The 19701-nt window shown below is 40.3% G+C and overlaps 1 protein-coding gene across 6 annotated transcripts in view; it reads left to right on the top strand.

Annotated features, from left to right (window-relative positions):
- The window catches only part of SORCS1 (sortilin related VPS10 domain containing receptor 1), a 507743-nt gene that overhangs the window by 368306 nt on the left and 119736 nt on the right, over positions 1-19701 (top strand). For all 6 annotated transcript variants that reach the window (XM_045040656.1, XM_019813798.3, XM_023240902.2 and 3 more), the window contains 2 exons: positions 13334-13452; positions 16005-16094. In XM_045040656.1, the coding sequence (XP_044896591.1) occupies positions 13334-13452; positions 16005-16094 (209 nt within the window). The remainder of the gene's footprint in view (positions 1-13333; positions 13453-16004; positions 16095-19701) is intronic.

Here is a 19701-nt window from a genome sequence, read left to right as displayed (position 1 = left end):
TGCTGGTTCCTCTGCTTGGAATATCTACTTCCCTTCTGCCTTCCCTGACCCATTCATTGTAATTAATCAGTAGGGATGTTTCAGATGTAAATAGTTCTTTTTTATTTTAACTTTTTAGTTTGAAATAATTTTAGGCTCACATAAAAGTTGCAAAAACTAGTAGAGAGTTGCCCTGCACCTCCACCTGGCTTCCCTCAAAGATGAGCACCAGTGTAACCACAGAATAATATCAAAACTTCCAGTCTAAACCAGTGTCTTATTTTATTTGCTTTTGTTCAAAACTCTTCTTTGTCTTTATTGTGCTCATCTCAGCTTGACGTTACTCAATCTATTTACATTCCTTTTCCATGATTATTTGATTACAGTATCTTTCCTTTACCAGTCTTGACGTTCTAGGAGTGAAGGGGCCGTGTGTATCTTTGTTCAATATTGTGTCTTCAGCACATGCCTCAGTGTCAACATGTAGATAGAGCTTAATACATATTTGTTGAATGAATGAATACACACAGTTGACCCATTGTCAGGGTTACCAAGTCACTTACTAAGTTGTCGGAAAATTTTAGGGCATTGCATCTCAAGCTTGGACATAACCTGACCCAACTAGGGATCTTGTTAAAACATGGATTCTGATTCAATACGGGCCCAAAAGACTGCATCCCTAATAAGCTCCCAGGCAAAGCCAATGCTGCTGGTCAGTGAAACATGTTTAGAGTAACAAAGTCCCATAACGAAAACCTAATGAAAGAGCTTTAGGGTCTGTCTCCCATGACTGCACCTCTTGTTTAGAAAGCCACAGATAGAATTGGTAACATCCCAGATTGCTTTAATTTTCAAGCTTTTGGGGATAATACTGCTTCTGGCTTGTGGCATCTAATGCACATAACCCCCTATCCTGAAAACAATAAGGCTGTCGCTTTCCCTGATCTGCACGTTTTCTTTCACCCAACATTATTCCTATGCTCCCTGCAGCCATGAAGGTTGATAACGCCAGGCTGTCATCTCAGGCTCAGCTTTCACATGGCATGAAATAGATCAGTTCTAATTTTATTTATTTTATTTTACTTTTTTTTTGCAAAGGCAGCATCTTCAGAAACTACCCAAGAGTGAAAATTCAATAAAGGGATTTAATTTGAAAAGTTATCCCTGTCAAAACAAAACAGGAAAAAAGAAATTACCTACCAATTGAAATAAAGGATCTAAGCATAATGCCTGACCTGACTGGGTATAAAAAAATGAGATTTTCTCAATATCATATTCAGTCTCAGTCTCTCTCTCTCTCTCTTCCCCCACCCCTTTTGCACTCTCTCTCTCTCTCTTCCTCTTCCTCAAGTTACCTACTTCAGGTCAAAGAAACAGAGTAGGAAAGACCACAGAGAGATCAGAGTAGTAAGGTATTATTAACAAATATAGTGGAGAGTGTATTTATTATTTATTTATTTATTTATTTATTTATTTATTTATTTATTTATTTATTTATTTTTATGGAGAGTATATTTATTAAACTCAGGTTCCAGGCTGGTCAGTGGCTCTAGAAATTCCAATGTCTGATGTTACCTCTCTCCCTATTCTCTGATGGAGATCCTTCTTGTTTTTCTGTGCCTTCAAGGTTATTTAGGACACAATTTAAGTATGTGCAACCCATTGTTTATATTCCAGGTCATGCGTCTTGTAGGCTATATACCAAATCAATACGATATTTTTTACTTTGAATAAGTACTTTCTTTCTGATGTTAATGGATTCAGGAATTTTGTAGTTTTGACACAGGAAAAATCCTATACTAGCTTATGTGTCTCCTCCCCACAGGGAGGCTTACAAATACTTATCTGGGCTTGATATTCAAAGTTTAGTTTTAGTCTCATTTCAAATTTCCCTAGGTTACATTTTATAATTTATTTCTGTTTCAACCGAAGTCTCCACAGTTGAGGACAAGTAAGCTCTGGAAAGCATTTGCTCTGTTATGGTCTATGACTAGCATAGACATTTCTGCCACTGGGCTCTAGAATCTGGATGTCTTACGGTTTACACTATGACAACGTTGCTATTATTCTTGCCTTACCTCTCTACCTTGGGAGGCAACCTCAATTACAATCAATCACAGGAATTATTACTGGAAAATTTTGAATGTATTTATTGGATGTGGCATTTGTTATTGACCCTTGCATCTAACTCCGAACAAATTGACAGGTCCTCACCCCAGGTATAAAGATTTTGCTGTTTAAATATCTCGTGTGTGTGTGTGTGTGTGTGTGTGTGTGTGTGTGTGTGTGTGTGTGTGAAAGAGAGAGAGAGAGAGCCAGAGAGCCAGAGAGAGAGAGAGAGAGAGAATGTGCTTTCACACATGCATTATATGCACCCAGTGCACTAAAATAAAAATGAAACCTATATTCTACTGATTCACCTAATATAAATGCATTTGTGAATGTAATGCATGGGGTTAGAAAATGTTAACTAAACCATTGGATTGAAAGCTTTGTGAAAAGCCATATCCTATTTTATTTTGGTTCTGTGTACAAAACAAAGCTCAGAAACTGACCCATCTGTTGACTTAATAAATGTCCTTATCTGTATAAGCATGTCTTCTTTTTTTTTTCTTTCTTTCTTTCTTTCTTTCTTTCTTTCTTTCTTTCTTTCTTTCTTTCTTTCTTTCTTTATTTTTATTATATGAAATTTATTGTCAAATTAGTTTCCATACAACACCCAGTGCTCATCCCAAAAGATGCCCTCTTCAATGCCCATCACCTCCCCTCCCCTCCCTCCCACCCCCCATCAACCTTCAGTTTGTTCTCAGTTTTTAAGAGTCTCTTATGCTTTCGCTCTCTCTCCCGCTCTAACCTCTTTTTTTCTTTTTTTTCCTTCCCCTCCCCCATGGGTTTCTGTTAAGTTTCTCAGGATCCACATAAGAGTGAAAACATATGGTATCTGTCTTTCTCTGTATGGCTTATTTCACTTAACATAACACTCTCCAGTTCCATCCACGTTAAGCATGTCTTCTTAAAGAAGGGCTTTAAGGGCCTGCAGAGTCCTGGAGGGTCAGCAGAGGCCTGGAGGGCTAATGGGGGCATATGAGAACCTGTCCAACTCCCTGTAATTGTATGCCGTGTGTTTGTCTATGTGATTGTGGAAGAAAAGAACAGAACTGTTACCAGAATTCTTCACACAGCAATTATGCAGGGATGCATAGTTCTATTTTCATACACATCTGCAAACATGACCTTGGAAGGAAACCTGTAATACCTAGTTTAAACTTTATTGCTCCTCCCTTTCACTTCTGAAATGAACAGCCTCGCCAGTGACATGAGTGTTTCCGTACTGGTGGTGATCCGTGCTACCATGGACAAGGGACAGGGGACAATTACTGGGCTCGTTGTCTATTTGCATGAGTAAGTAACCTTGTAACAACTTGCATAAGAACTAATCTCTTTCACTGGGGAAAAACAACCTTGGCCCTTCAACCAACTGTGAAAATGCCCAAAAACTCTTGCTGAAATGAACCACAGACTAGCATTTTACAAGGTGAAATAAAAATCAAAGGAGACTCACAACTTTATATAACCACCATACCACAAATTCTGGTTGTTGGTGAGAACTGGACATCCCCTTTCCATTTCCTATTCTCCAGCGCTCCAATTGATTTCCATATTGAATAGCATGCCTAGCAGTGTCTGGAGAGAGGCAGCACGGCCGCAGTGCTCTGGGGTCGTGATGGAGACCTCGGTTCTCATCAGTCCTCAGGATGTTATCGGCGGGGCGCTTTCAGTTCTTCCTATAAAAATAGATGACTTTTATAACAACAAAAGTAGCAGCCATGACAATAAAAAAAAAAAAAAAGGATAAGCCGCACTCAGGTGCATCAAGTGAAAAGTAAAACCTACTTCCTGACCTCCCTTCCCATTCCCCAGAGGTGGTAATTTTTTTTAAATATTTACCCTGCATTTTTTCAGAAATCGTTTGGGCTCATACCGGTGAATACGTATGCGCATACCCATACATACACACTCAGAAATTTTCACGTTGTAAAACCGTTATGCCAAATTCACTGTTGGTGAATACCATAGCCAGTTAAATTTTTCCACATCGGCACATATAAATGTAGTCACTTCATGACCGATCACTGCAAAAAACCCTACCGTGCAGGCAGCTGTAAGCTAGTTTGCCGTTCTCTCGCTGACAGACGTGTAGGTATTTGGCCCTTTCAAGCGGTGCCAATGCATACATCCACATGCACACACGTTACTTACTTGGTTAGTAAGCACTCACCCTTGTGCAGGCAGCAAGCACTGCTGAAAAGAGAAATTTAATAACTGCAAGCAGATCCCTGGGTCTGCAAGTATATACATTTAGCATTTCAGCAGACCTTGTTACGTTGTCCCCTGAGGTGCTTGTGTCGTGTACACTCACTCACTATGAGGATGCCTGCCTGTGTTTGTAAGCCCTCAGTAGTCCAGGGCATTATCAGAGATCTTTCAATAATAACCCATCTGATGAGCAAAGAGCCATGCCCTGTTGTCTTAATTTGCATCGATTTAATTATGAACGAGATCAAGATTATTTATTTATTCATTCATTTATTTATTGGCTATTTGTATTTCCTCATCAAGGAACCTTCAAAAGATACCACATCTCTTTAACGTTCTAGGGAAGATTCACACTTTGGCGTGTGTATATAAATCTAAAAAAGGATCAAAAAAAATAATAAAAATAAATCTAAAAAAGGATCAGCCTCGCCACTCTCCCTCCAGCTAAGGTCCCAACACTAGCACACCAACTGGCATTATTAGACGCCATGTTTTATAATCTTCGTTTACCTTCTTTTCCTGTCCCCACAGCAGGCGTCAGGCATTAGGCGGCATGGCGGCACCTTGCCGTTGGCTTTTTTTCCTGGCTGTTTCGTTCTGATCCCATTGTTCGTACTGCAAAAGCCACTTCATTTCAACTACTTGTGATTTCAGCTCGGCCTCTCTGAGTTAGTAGCCTTAAAGACAGCCCTGAAAACTAACCAGAAAAGCGTGAAACATGATAACACAGGCTTCCCCACACAGCAGTGAACACCTGACAGGACACACAGCCACAGGCTCAGCTGGGCAGCTTTCAAAGTGTGCTCTTTGTACCAGCTATGTGTTACTTCCCCTGTGTCCTGTATGCCCAGCCGCAGTGGGAAGGTCTGTGCCCTGACTTCCCATACCCAGGAGGAGAGGACAGAGGTACACAAGAGAAACCTATCATCCCCAGGCTTTAACTCTACGACAGAGGTCTGGGTTTCTACTGGGTGTTTAGGATCCCCCAGGACACAGCAGCACTAGTCCATATAATGTGTGACAATTTCCAGCCATCTGGAAAATTCCTAATGCTTCTGACTCCTACTTTAAAAAAAAAAAAAGTGTTCTAAAGATCTTGGCACTGACTCCTACATTCCCTTCCTTTGTCCTCTATGTTCTCGAGCAACAATGGTGCTGGTGTCATGGATTATATTCCTATCATTGGCCAGGCACTAAGGCACTTCCTGCTAATCTTTCGCTGCACCCTTACATCAATTCTCAGAAATAGGCTCTGTTGTTATCTTCCTCATTTTAACTTTGAGGAAAACAAGGCTTTCAAGGATTAAATGTTTTCACCATTGCCTCAGGGCTAGAATATGAAGCCAGGTTTGCTTCACCTCAGACATACTATTCTTTCATTCAACAGATATCATTGGACCTGAATGCTGTGCCAGGTGCTGTCCCAGACGCAAAGTAAAGATGGAAGGGAACATTGCAAAGGCCTCACTCTCCTCGACTTTACCTTGTAGTTAGGGGAGATGTCATATTTGAGTGAATAGTGAAATAGTCTCTATCCCCAAAAATCTGCTGGCCAGGTGGTCATAACAGGTCCACAGTTCTGTGTGATGCAAAGTAAAATAAATGCTGTCACAGGACAATTTCTGGCACAAAGTAGACCATCTGTGGAGAGGTATAAATTTGGGTGACCCTCACCTGTGGGCTCCCAGCACCTGATCCTTCCTGGGATGCACTCACCATACCGCATTATAGTTGGCAAGTTATTTTTTTTTTTTGCATTTCTATTAAATTATTAAGTCTCTATGTTCTGTCTCGTGGCCCTATTTCCTAGTCCTATACTTTGCAAAAAAAAAAAAAGGTATGATCTCAGAACTTTTCCTGGAGTAGTCATGACCTCCTGAGGACAACATTTAGAAAGTTATACTGGACTCAAATCAAGAGATTTCACAGAAGAAAGCAATGCCACAATCTTGTTATGCCAAGGGAGAACATTTAATCTAAGTTTATAATTTTCATGGAAATTTTTTGAACTCTGCATAGTATTTTCAGGGGCCATGGCTAGTCTCATTTTTGCAGATGCCAATTTCTGACTGGTACATGCCACAGAGGGCTCTAGAACCCTGATGATACTGAAGGTTATATGAGCACAAGCATGTGGGCTCGACGTGTGTGTGTGTGTGTGTGTGTGTGTGTGTGTGTTAGGTGGGAACATTTAAGACGAAAGTTCTCAAACAAATAATGGAACAATATAAAGGACAAAAGAAAGATTTATATGCAGATGCATGGGCTTTAAAAACTTCCCTGTTTTAAGGTTGAAAATTAATGGAGTTTAGGGTGAGTTTTAAAGTGCTCATGACTGACTGCCTACAGAGTTTATGGTTTTGTCTAAAATGAAACTTTTGTAATATTAAGGTATACAAAAGGATTTGGTGCTAAATATTTTTTGAATAATAGAATCACTGGTAGAGTTCTAGAGATCTGTGATGTTTTTCTTGCTGTGTCATTTACTAGCATGTGAGCTTAGACAAATCTCGTCTCTAAGTCTGGAGTTCTTCATCTGTAAAAAGTACCTCTTTCTGGATTTTTTTTTTTTTACAAAATTTAAAAAAGAAAAAGCATGCGATCCACTTAGCATGGTTCCTGACCCAGAGAAGAGGTCACTGTGGTAATTCTGGAGGTTAATGCTGCTGCTGCTATCATTGGAGAGATTCTGGGAAAGGAGAGGTCAGCCTGAGCCTCAGGCAAAACCCCACAGAAGAAAGCCCAGCAAGTATTTGGGCAGGGTAACAGGCAAGGAAAAGAAAATTCAAACCCGAGTAACTGTCTGAATGGACACAGGTGTCAGCCAGGAATGAACGTGCTGTTTAGAAATAGCAGAAGTCCTGAAAATGTAGACTTAACCAGCAACGTCACGGAGCTTCGTTTCTTCAGGCAGGGGTGGGAGGAGACAGGTTTCAATGGGTAAAGTATAGTGAAGACCTGTCAGATCTTAAAGTAATAGTCTGATTCTTAATGTCCTTTTTTAGTTCTAAAGTTCTCTCTTTTTTTTTTCTTTTTAATGTTTATTTTTGAGAGAATGAGACAGAGTAGAGCAGGGGAGAAGCAGAGAGAGAGGGAGACACAGAATCTGAAGCAGGCTCCAGGCTCTGAGCTGTCAGCACAGAGCCCGATGGGGGAGACTCGAACCCACAAACGGTGAGATCATGACCTGAGCCGAAGTTGGATGCTTAACCAACTGATCCACTCAGGTGCCCTATAGTTCTAAAGTTCTAATAATCTTCATTACAAAGAGAAAAAGTCTGAAACCTGGCTTGGTAAGTGACCTTCTCAGAGTCATGCAGCACGTTGGAGATAGAGCTAGGACCTAGAACATCATTCCCAACAGGAGGAAACATTTGCAAAGCAATATGGCTGCAGGCTGGCAGGCCCTGTGTGCTGGGCACCCAGCCAACTCTCATGTCCTCTTCATACCCCTGGTTATTTTCCATTTCTGCCCACTGCCCACTGACTCACACAAATACCTATTAATTATACAAGGAGAATACTTTTCATGGTGCTTTGAAAAATACTTTAAAAAATCTTTAATTGAAACCAAACATCAAATATGAAGAAAGATGTGTCAGGTAGAGATGTCTGGAGTACTTTACAGTTGAGACACAGTGGATGGTACTGGTGATTCAAGACAGAGGACTTCAGTAGCAATCACTGCTCCTGTTATTGGAGCACGGTCTAGCCCAGCCCTAGACTGAACACATTTCATGACTGAAGTCTTTGGGCATCACAACCACTGGCAAGATGGCTCCCATCTTTTCCATTTTACAGATCAGCGTGCAGAGAGGTGAAGTGGTTGCTTACGTTTACAAAGCTAGCAGGCCTTGAACCTGCATTTAAAGCCCTGTTCCTCTGCTCAAAGCCTGGCCTTCGAAAGGCAGCCTTTGTCTACATCACCGATTCTGCAGGGGTGGGAATTGCATTATGCCAAGCGGCAGCTGTTATACAGAGTGAGGATGCCTGAGAAGAGCAGCACAGGGCCCTAATTACCTATGGCAAGGAAAACATCTGTGTGGGAAAAGTAATGAAATTAATTCTAAAGTCTAGCAGTTGCATGCATTAATTGACGTTAATTAATGCCAAATTACAAGATACTTCCTATGGAATCGCATCATACACTCACTAGAATTGAATATGGAAAGAGTTCATCATACTTAATGCTATTACAGTAAGCCCCAAGGGGAATAAGAGTGATTGGTCCCTCATTATGAAGTGCAGCCAATTTCTCTCTGTTTCCATTAGGAGGAGAAAGAGAACAAACCAGGAGCCCTTTACCAGGGGCAGGCAGCTCAAAATTGTTCATTTCCCCTTCAGCTTGCAAATTTCACTTTGAGCCTCTCTAAGCAAACAGTGGTTTCAAAGCCTCTTCCTGGAACTTTGCTTGTGTCGCCCAATGGAACCTTTGGTATTTCTTAGCCCAAAGACGGGCTCATTACACATATTGTTCGTGGTGCTCTGCCTCAGTATGTGTCATGAGGAGTGGGAGAAGCAGAGGAATTAGAGAAGCTTCTCTGATTTTTGTGGGACAGATCTCACACGCCCCCTCCACCTCCTGGCTGAGACATGCTTTCCAGGGCTTTGCACACAATTGTCTCCTTCTCTCATATCACTACCTGTATACTATTGTGGACATCTCATGTATATCTTTTATTCATTTTTCCAGTGTAAGCATACATATGTAGATATCTATATATACAACTTGCAGAAAATCGGGTTGATATGCACATATTTTGGTAACCTACTTATTTTGGAATAGTTTTAGGTAAACAGAAAAGTTACCAAGATAGTACAGCTTTACCTAGCTCTCCCCGATGTTAACTTCTTAAATAACCGAGGTCTGTTTTTTTAAACTAAGAAATTAAAGCATTGATACAAATTATTAATTAGAAACCTATTTTTATTATATGAAATGCATTAACCAATTCTGTAAATCTTCATATACTCTTTAGAATCAGGATTTTAATAACAAACTATGCATGTTCTGAGGTTTTAAAAAGTTATTCCTCTATGTTTGACCATTTTTCTATTTAGTTTTGTTATAAACAACACTGATGAAAATTGAAGTACCTAAATCTTTGCATAGATCATTACTTATTCCCTTGGTTAGAATTCTCAGAAATAAATGTGAGGTCAAAGAGAGTATTTTCAAGGATCTTGATCCTATTGCCAAATTACTCCACACAAAATATAAATTTACTTGTCTTTCTTTTTGTATCTGGGTGTATGCATTGCTACTTAGATCAAAGACGAAATATAATTAACAGAAGTTGGCCCCAAACTTCCCAGCATTCTTCACACAATACAGAGTAGTGGAAATAAACCAGCTTTGGAGCCAACCAAGTTTGAAACCCATAATGCTATTTCTGTAAAACATTACGTATTTGAGCTTCATTCTCTTTATCTAAAAAAATAGTCGATATATTATACTTTGTAGTATTATCAAGATTAAATGTATGAAATAAATGTGAACCTGGCACATTGGTATTCAACAATTGTTAGTTTCCCTGCTCTTTTATTTTCTTCCCAAATCCCTCAGCTTCATAGTTTCTCAATAGCTGAGTTATAAATATGAGAAGTGTATCTTTATATTTTCCGTCTTATACTTGTTCAGGAACCTTTGAAGAGGAGGTTCAAGTCTTAAGAAAGCTTTAAACTCTGAGACCCCATACAAAGAAAACAAGCACTGTGTATTTATCAAAAGTTCTCATCAGGTGACAGTCCAAGAAATTCTGATTGGAAGTTGTATTTGTAATTTGAAGGCCAAGACCTCCTAATCAGGAATCTTTGATTTAGTTTGGTTAATCATTGTTTTTGTTCATTATCTCACATAAGAAGTGCAGAAAAAGAGCAGCTGTAAGTTCAGTATAATCAGTAACTCAGTGTCATCAGGAAATAGGTCCTTTTCATCTCTTTGCATACTCATTAGGTAAGCCTAACTGTAGGCTTACTGGCTCCTCTATGTAAAAGAAGGCTAGAGCAGTTCTCAGCATCACATTATTCTAGAGAGGCAGAACAGGGTCTTCTGCTGTATTTCCTGGTCTCTCCCCTGCAGCCCCTTACAAGACTGCCCTCTCTTCTCATTTACTAGAACTCAGTTTTAATGCTCTTTCCTGAACCAACCAATGGCAAGGGGAGTCAGAAGACCTTTTGTGGGCATAGACCCAAGAGGATTAATCCTTGCATATGGGCACTTCTCAGTCATGCAGGAGGAAGGATAAGTCAACCGATCCAGTATTGGCTTTTCCATCAAAGAGGCCGGGAGGAATGGGTATCGGGCAGGTCACCAAAAGAAACATAGCTGATACAGAAACATAACTGGAGTACTCAAATTCAGTTTAACTAGCCTTTAAAAGGCCCCCAAACTGATCCAATTATTGTGAAAGGTAGCAAAAGAGCAAATAGGAATGTTATCATTATTGATAACAGCTCATATCTGTACACATTTGAGTTTTAAAACATTCAGCATATATGCTATTATAGTTAATTCTTAGAGCCAAAATTCAAGAGAGTTGACATTGGCATTCACATTTAATGGATGAGGGTGGCAAGGCTCAGGAGATTGAAATTTCTTTTGAACTATGTACCTAGTAAGTGACCAAATAAGAACTCAAGCCCTGGTCTCATAGTTACCAGTGTCCATTGCTGTGAACCCAAGCTACCTTTGGAAAAATAAAAGTCATTTAAAAGATGTGGAAGAATCTGGTGGAGTGTGAAACTGTGAGGTGAAGATTTTGTGTGCTATGGTGGGAAGGGGGACGATTCTGGGAAGGACTGACTCCCAGAAATTGTCTTCAAGGAGAAAGACCTTGAGTTATGCCCTAAGATGGAATGATAAAGAATGTTTGAAGAAGGTGGTAAGTAAGAGTGAGTAGATGGCTCTTCTTTAGTTCATCTACAGAGATGGTTTCACTACAACCAGATGGCTTAAAGTACTTCAGAGCCATCCCATCCCCACAGACGGCAGAGGCATGAAGGAATATTGTGAATAAAGTTCACCTCCAGTCTCATTTAAGAGCTTATCAGCAATTACATGTCCTTGGTCAGATGGAGCAAATATGCATGCCGCCCCCTTGTGGTCTTCCTTGTAGAATACAGATTTTACCCAATTTCCATAGGTAAAGAGGGTCCTGGAAATGTCCTTGAGAGAAGTCATTAGTGAATCCTTGCATCCAATGCTATACTATTGCCTACCCCCAGTTAAATGGAAATCTTCATCTCCTTATTTTGTTTTAATTTGGAATAGTGGATTTCTTTATACATCCCTGATATCCTAAAATCAAACATCCATTTATTAAGCATCAAGAAAAAAAAAAAAGGTAAAATGACTTTCTTCTTCATTGAAAAAGATATATTACAATAAAAAGGCACATTCTAGTAAATATTTACTCATTGGCCAATATGTCCCTGGAACAGTATTAGAACCTGAGGGTACATCAGTGAACAACAAGAAAAAGGAGTCACTATCTTCAAGTAGCTTATATTCTTTTTTTTTTTTTTTTTCAACGTTTATTTATTTTTGGGACAGAGAGAGACAGAGCATGAACGGGGGAGGGGCAGAGAGAGAGGGAGACACAGAATCGGAAACAGGCTCCAGGCTCTGAGCCATCAGCCCAGAGCCCGACGCGGGGCTCAAACTCACAGACCGCGAGATCGTGACCTGGCTGAAGTCGGACGCTTAACCGACTGCGCCACCCAGGCGCCCCTCAAGTAGCTTATATTCTAATAGAGACAGACAGAAACGAATTCCATGGGGGGGGGGGGGGGAATTAACAAAATGGTTTGTGATCCAGAGTAATCATGGAAGACCCTCAGAAATAATAGTAGACTGAAATCTAGAACTTTCTTTGTGAACAACCAGGGGAAAAGCATTTTAGGCAGAGGGAGTACAAGCAAAAAGTCTCGTAAGTAGTAGAAAGTTTAGGCAAACTTCTGCATGTAAAGGAAGCCAGATTAGAAGACTCACAGAGAGAAGAAGAGATTAACATGTGGGGACATTGGAGTGGTGGGTGGTAGAAGATTTGAATTTATTTTAAATGCAAGGAGGCAAAAGGAGTTTTAAGTATGAAATGACATCTGATTAGTAGAGAGAGCAGAATAGCTGTGGTTGAAAAACCAAGGCTGCCACCCTGATACATTGCACTTCCAGCCATAGATAGCAAATGTATAGAAGAGTTAATTTAACTGATAGGTTTACCATCTGCTGTCAAGTCTCAGGTAAGATTCAGGGTCTTGGTTTTCTCATCTGTAGAATTATTGACCCAAGGAGCAATTGACCCGAGAGCAAATTATTGGACCCAAGGAAACTCCTCTCTATTCTATTTTACTTAAAATTATTAGAAGAAAGGCCTTTGTCTTGACATGGGATTTTACTGCTTATAACAATGTTTATAACTTCTTGCATGAGATGGCTGGTAAATGCATGTTATATCCATGTTTCCCTGCTTGTTGGTCAAAGGTCAGAGTGTGGAGGAAGAGCCTACAAATGCAAAAAAATAATTAGGAAATCGTAAATATTATTGCCAGTTTTTAAAAATATTTTCATTTAGGTTTGGGAGAGGAAAATTAATTAATGAGGATTTAGTATTCCAGGATGGCAAGGTTTGGTGGAGGTGAGGGGGCATGCTGGTGATGGTGTTGACAGAAAGTGAGTAAAATAATGGGGTGCCTGGATGGCTCAGTCGGTTGAGTGTCCGACTCTTGATTTCGGCTCAGGTCATGATCCCAGAGGGTGGGATCAAACCCTGTGTCAGGTTCTACGCTGAGCGTAGGCCTGTTTAAGATTGTCTCTCCCTCTGCCCCTCTCTGCCATTTGTGCTCTCTCAAAAAAAGAATGAGTAAAATAATAATGATACCACTTTGAACGATAATAATGGTAAAAATAATGCAGCTAAAGAATGTGAGATTTGTTTCAAGAATTGGAGATAGCAAGGGAAAGAAAAAAGGTCAACTCTGAGTGTAATACTCAGTGTGTATACCTTCCCCCTACCTTTTTTTTTTTTTCTTTCAGATTCACAGTACCTAACTTGCCGAATGCAGAACTGCACAGAGGCCAACAGGAATAAACCCTTCCCAGGCTACATTGACCCAGACTCTTTGATTGTCCAGGATGATTATGTGTTTGTTCAGGTATGAAAGATCCACTTCTGTTGATTGTCTCAGACAGTTCTCTTCCCTGCTTCCGTCCCTAATGCAGCCTCCTTTGCCTGCTTACACTCCCTTGAGGGTAAAAAAAGGAAGAAAAATAAAATCATTATCTTCTTGACAAAAGGAACATTGCCAAGTGTCGAAGCTTCTATGCTCACGGAATATTAATTAGCTCCTTTGAGCAGCGTCTGGAGGACCTTATCAACACGTGGTCACGGAGGCACCGCTTAGAGTATGAAGGTTGTCTCCAGAATGATGCGCACTTTTGTTCACCCTTCCTCTGCCTTCAGTGAGAGTGAGTGGATATGTCACTCTCTTCCTATCAGAAGAGTCAGCCAATCAGCCTGTTCCTCAATACTTACCTTAAAAATAGAGAAACAGATGGCAACAGGAAGCTGCGGGGTGACTGGAGGTAGTGGGAGGCAGAGGCGAGGTGGAGAGTAATCAGCCATTATTGTCATGCTCTGACTATGATTAGGATGAGAAGTGAAGATGTATGCAGTCGGGTTTTTCTCTCCTAAAGAGAGTGGGAAACCTTTTGAGGTAAAGTGGTTAGAAGAGACAGGGAGCAAGTATGCTTTGCTGCTTTTCAGCATTTCAGGAAAGTTTTAGGTTTGTTTGAACAGTAATTTAGTTAGTTGTTAGGTAAGTTTAGACAGACTTCACTTATTGCCTCCCATGGTAAGAGTGACAAAGGTACAATTGCTGAATAGTTCTGTGTGTGTGTGTGTATACATTGAATATATTGACATATATTTATTACATATATTCATTTTTACACACATTTTATATATATATATACATACACACACAATTTCACTATGATTGAGACACATTCTTAACACTAATATATTTATTTGGACAAAAAATCATAATTCAGAATATTCAATCCCATCTTTTAAGGAAGCAAATGTTCAAAATGCACAAAATCAACCTATGTACTCTTAAAATGTTTTGCAAATGATTATACATACACATACACTTCATTTCTTTGTTGGGGAGATGAATAATGAGTACTCTGATAACTTCAGCATCAAATTATCAAGTGACATTAAAATGGTTGTATTGGTTGTATCTATAATTCATTTCTCAATCACTGTTTCTGCCAGGAACCTTTTCTGTTTTCTAATAATGATTTGTAATCCACATATATGACTAACCAATGAGAATCAATTCTGCCTTTAAAATGTTATGTATTTTCTACCCATACCGCTGTGAACATGATCCTGTGAACACTGTGAACATAACCCATCCCTAGAATTAGGAGGTGATCTGGCCCAATCATGGTGGACAAGATAACTTGCCAGTCACTCTCGTACGTGTCTGATGGACCTTCACCCACAGCATTTGTTGACACAATCTGAGTATGCAAACTCCAACTGATGTTCCAGCTCCAGATATTTATATGGATTAAGAGTGACTCCACCAACTCATAGAAATACAGACTAGATGGTCCTTGCTACGGGTTGGGGGGTGGGGAGACGTTGGTCAAAGGGTACAAATTTCCAGCTATTAGATGAATAAGTTCTGAGGATCTAATGTATAGCATAGTGACTATAATTACCAATATTGTATTATATACTCGACAGTTATGAAGACAGTAGATTTTAAATGATTTCAGTACACACAAAATATCATAATTAAATGAGGGGATAGAGGTGTCAACTAACCTTATTATGATCATCATTTTGCAGTATATGCATTTATCAAATCATCACATTGTACACTTTAAAGTTACCTATCTTATATGTGAATATCTCAACCAAACTGGGAAAAAAAAAAAAACAGTGGCTACAAAGGAGAGGGAGACTGACAGTAGAGCCATTGCCACTCCACGAAACAGTGCTCGTGCTGGGGTGGAGACCGCACCCCTTCTTACCCTCCCTCTCACCCACAGGGTTCACTGGGCTGTATGTGCTGGACAGACTTGGAGGAGGTAGCTCAGAGTTCTTTTCTGGAAGATAGAGATCTATAATGATTTTGGGCTATGATCCTGGCCAGTTTTCTATCTAATGTGTCAGCAGCGCGGCTGTATGTGAGACATACTCGCATTCATCTATGGTACAGCATCAAACGGAACTCAGCGCTCAGAGATGAGAGGCTCCAGCTCTGCCGCTGTTTCACCCGGGCTGTTTCCTTCTGATATGGCATGGGGACCTGTTTGCGTGGTCATAGTCTTGGGCTGGAGAGCTGGGAACGGCTGATGGACGTTAAGCCAATATACCCTAAGGCTTCTCTCATTAGAAACACAAAAGAGAAGAAAAATAAAAAGGAAATGAAAATGTTTCCTTGTTTCTGACCTACAGGGCAAATCCAAGAATTTTATGTTCACCCAGTGGGCTAGGTTGGCCCTCAGACCAGTTCACATACACTGTTTGAGTCGTTTTTGAATGGAGCTCTAGTTCTTCACACTTGTCCACCATAGTCATTCACACTGTTGGGTTGGCAGCTACCCCCTTCCATTCATGGCTGTTGTTTGAGGGCCTGGAACTATTATAGGAGCTCTTCTTACAACTCTTGTGTTTATGATACAGCTGACATCAGGAGGACGACCGCACTACTACGTGTCCTACCGAAGGAATGCGTTTGCCCAAATGAAGCTGCCCAAGTATGCTTTGCCCAAGGTATGAGCTGAATGGATTTCTTCATTTTAGTATTTTCTTCAATTCACATATTCTTGACCTCACCCCTTTCCCAAGGATCCTTTCAGTCTTTCGTATTCATTTATCTCTTCTCATCCCTCATGACTGCTTTTCACGTTCTCTCTCTCTTTCTCTCTCTCTCTCTCTCTCTCTCTCTCTCTCTGTCTCTCTCTCTGGAATTCTTGTTATAGGAGCATCTAAATAAATTGTCAACTGATTTGCTTTTACTTTTCAAGAAATATGTACTGGTATTCTAGCAAAACAGAGAACATGCTTTGGCTATTATGTCAGTACAACAGGGGTGACACATTTCTATCCCATTCTACTGTGATTAGTTTTTGAGAGGGGGTACATCTATACGGCATCCAACCTTTGCTTTCTCTCTCAATAGACTTACGATACTGGCTGTCTTTAGAGTTCTGAGGCACAGCTAAATTTTTTGGACTTTCCAAAGGCGTTACTCCTTTGGAAATAATGACAGACAGAAGTTAAAGACCCTCAACTGCTGACATTCCCTGGGCTCTTTCCAGAAACACTGAAGAACTGTGTTGATATGGAGCGCCACCTAGTGGAGGTCAAACTGACTTGGGCGCTCCAAGCTGTGGATTTGTGGCCTGAAGTAACTAATGCATTGTGCCTTGATCTTAGAGCAAGGGAGGTATGTATGACCGTAGGAAGGGGGAAGCGTAGGTTTAAATATAGTTGTAGCTCAGTTTTGAAACCTTTGGGTTGGGCAAAGAACGTAGAGAACTTTTTTCGACTGAGTTTTCATGACTCTTTATCTTGTGTTTTTGTCCATGACTTTGTAGTATGTTATCGTGGCCCAACACCAGCTAGCTGCCAGGGAATCGTGTGACAGACACAGCACAAGGTCATTGCAGATCTCTTCTTCCAGGAAAGTAAATGGTAGCCAGTTGCTCTGGCTTCTCCAGGCAGAATTCTCCTTCTGGGCCATCATTTTGGCTCTAAGCCTAACAGGAGTAAGGTGGGCTGAGACATCAACACATTTGGGATAATAACACACATTAAATCTCCCTGTTGACTCCATGAACAATATCCATGTTAGTATTTACTAATATTTCCAGCAGCTAAGAAATTAATGACAGTGGTAATTGCCCAGAACTATTTCTGTGCTTGTATACATTTAACTGCTCCTTGGTCTTGATTCAGTTTAACGTGTTTTACAAAAGGACAAGCTACAACTTTGGAGTTGTGCCTTGGATGAGACATGGGGAGAGTCCATATGTAAAACTAAATCTGAGTGCTGTTAAAAGTACCTTGGATAATCTTTTGGGAAGGCCCAGGAGGGATATGATCATGCCTCCTCAGTAAGTCCAACGGAGCCGTTTTGGGTTTTTTCCCCCTTCAAGTGCCAAAATGAATTGCTATTTCTTTGATTGATCAGCAAATGCAGTAGTTAGCTTGCAAGATTTACACCTTTAAAAACAAGAGTTAGTTGGGGCGCCTGGGTGGCGCAGTCGGTTAAGCGTCCGACTTCAGCCAGGTCACGATCTCGCGGTCCGTGAGTTCGAGCCCCGCGTCGGGCTCTGGGCTGATGGCTCAGAGCCTGGAGCCTGCTTCCGATTCTGTTTCCCTCTCTCTCTGCCCCTCCCCCATTCATGCTCTGTCTCTCTCTGTCTCAAAAATAAATAAACATTAAAAAAAAAAATTTAAAAACAAGAGTTAGTCAATGCAGGGAGATGCCCTTGCTCAAGAGGCATGTGGGAATTGAGACCAAATCAGGAGCAGCAGATGTGAGTCAATCATCTTGTTCTAGCTCCTGGGAATATACTCTTTGAGTGGAATAAGCCTGGGCCAAACCAAATGCTGTCTACAGCAGGACTGAGGCCAGCACTGAACTCCCCTGAGCTCCCAAACTAGGATCCTTTATACCTTTCTTCTCTTGAAATAATTGAATAGTTTACTATTATAAGATAGCAGATCCCCCACAAATTTTGATATACTAGAGGGCCATCAAAAGAAAAAAAAAAAAGCCATGGACCAAGGAGCCCCAGAAATGGTAGTTTAAAACCAAAGGAGCATCAGACCTGGCACTGGAGTGTTAGGAAAAACACGTACTTTGCATTGCTTCTTCATGGCCATCACATAGATTGCTGTTGACAGTTGCCCCCAGTGACATCTAGCCAGTTGTACTTTGAACCTGAATCTGCTGTCTGTCCCCTCCCCTTGCTATCCCAGATGAGCACGCTCCATTACTAGCTTGATGTGAGATAGGAGGGTAGAATGCAAGGATTAATTTAGCTTTTCCCTGGAAAAATAGGAGTCAGTACAGCAAATGAATGTATTATGTAGTCCAAGGAGATGTTTACTTAAGGCAATGAGATGCCTCGTTACAACCCATTACACCTTCAAAGAGAAGCCCCAGCTTGGGTGGAGTGATTTGTGGGAAAGGCACATGTATTTTGTGGCCTTCTATCAAAGCCAGGGCTGCCTTGGCTGGAAAGGAACAAAGCTTCATGCGCAACAAAGGAATCAAGACAAACCAGCACTTTGATGTCAAATTTTCTGTAATCATCCACTGCCTTTGTATCAGCTCTTGAAAGACTATGGTTACCCTGAACTGTGTTTTAAAAAAATTAATAATAATAATAATAATAATAATAATAATAATAATAATGGTAATGATGACCAGAGAGGGGGATGGGGAGACTTTAATGTTGCTGCTGCTATTAAAAGCATGAAAGCCCTAGACCAGGAGACACAGTGAAGGTTTCCTTCCCTTAACTTACTTGGAGCTTATTCTGAGCCCCTCAAGTGAGATAAACGAGGCAATACATATGAAAGTGCTTCAAGCACTTTGGAGGACAGATACTCTATAAAAGCAAGGTAATATTATTATCAGTATAGATCTCGTTGTCTGTGTGGTGGGAGATCGATGGCACCCAGGGCATGGGCGGTGCAGGACTGTTTGATTCACAGAAGGAGGCCTGGATTCCAGACCTACATAGGTCACTAACTTGCTGTGGAACCATGGACTGGCTTATCAATTTCTTTCTCTGTTTTTTGTTTGTTTGTTGTTTTGGGTTTTTTGTTTTGTTTTGTTTTGTTTTTACATTTTTAAAATAAAATAAATGTTACTCTGAATCAAATATCCTTAGAGATACCTCATGAAAATTTGGCTCTATGATCAAATAAGTTTAAGAAGAAACCTAAATTTTATTCTGTTCTTTGCCTTGAGAGTAATGGTAGGTCACTGGTGTCGAAGTTTCTAGGATGTCCTTTGAGCAAGAAAACTATATAATTCATCACTGATCAAACATTCCCAAAGAGATCCACTTAAAAAAAAAAAAATTCTATTAAAAGTCCAACATTGCTGGTGTGCTATGGAACAGACTTGGGAAAACACTCTCGTAGAAGATCTAAAAGGCTACTTCTTGTTCTAAAAGCTTGTGTCTCAGTAAAAGCATTCAATATAAAGTGCCATTCGGGTAGAAAAAGCATATTTACCTGATAGAGGAGAATATAGGCATGAATTAAAAAGAAAGATGCCATTGAAATATGTCAGGTCCTTCAATTCAAATACCTAAGACCAACATCATTTTTTTAAGTCTCTTCACTGTAATTGGAT

Source organism: Felis catus, chromosome D2, assembly GCF_018350175.1.
Source record: "Felis catus isolate Fca126 chromosome D2, F.catus_Fca126_mat1.0, whole genome shotgun sequence".
Classification (NCBI taxonomy): Eukaryota; Metazoa; Chordata; class Mammalia; order Carnivora; family Felidae; genus Felis; species Felis catus.
Note: the sequence above shows the minus strand (reverse complement) of the source record. Positions and strands in the feature narration are given on the sequence as shown.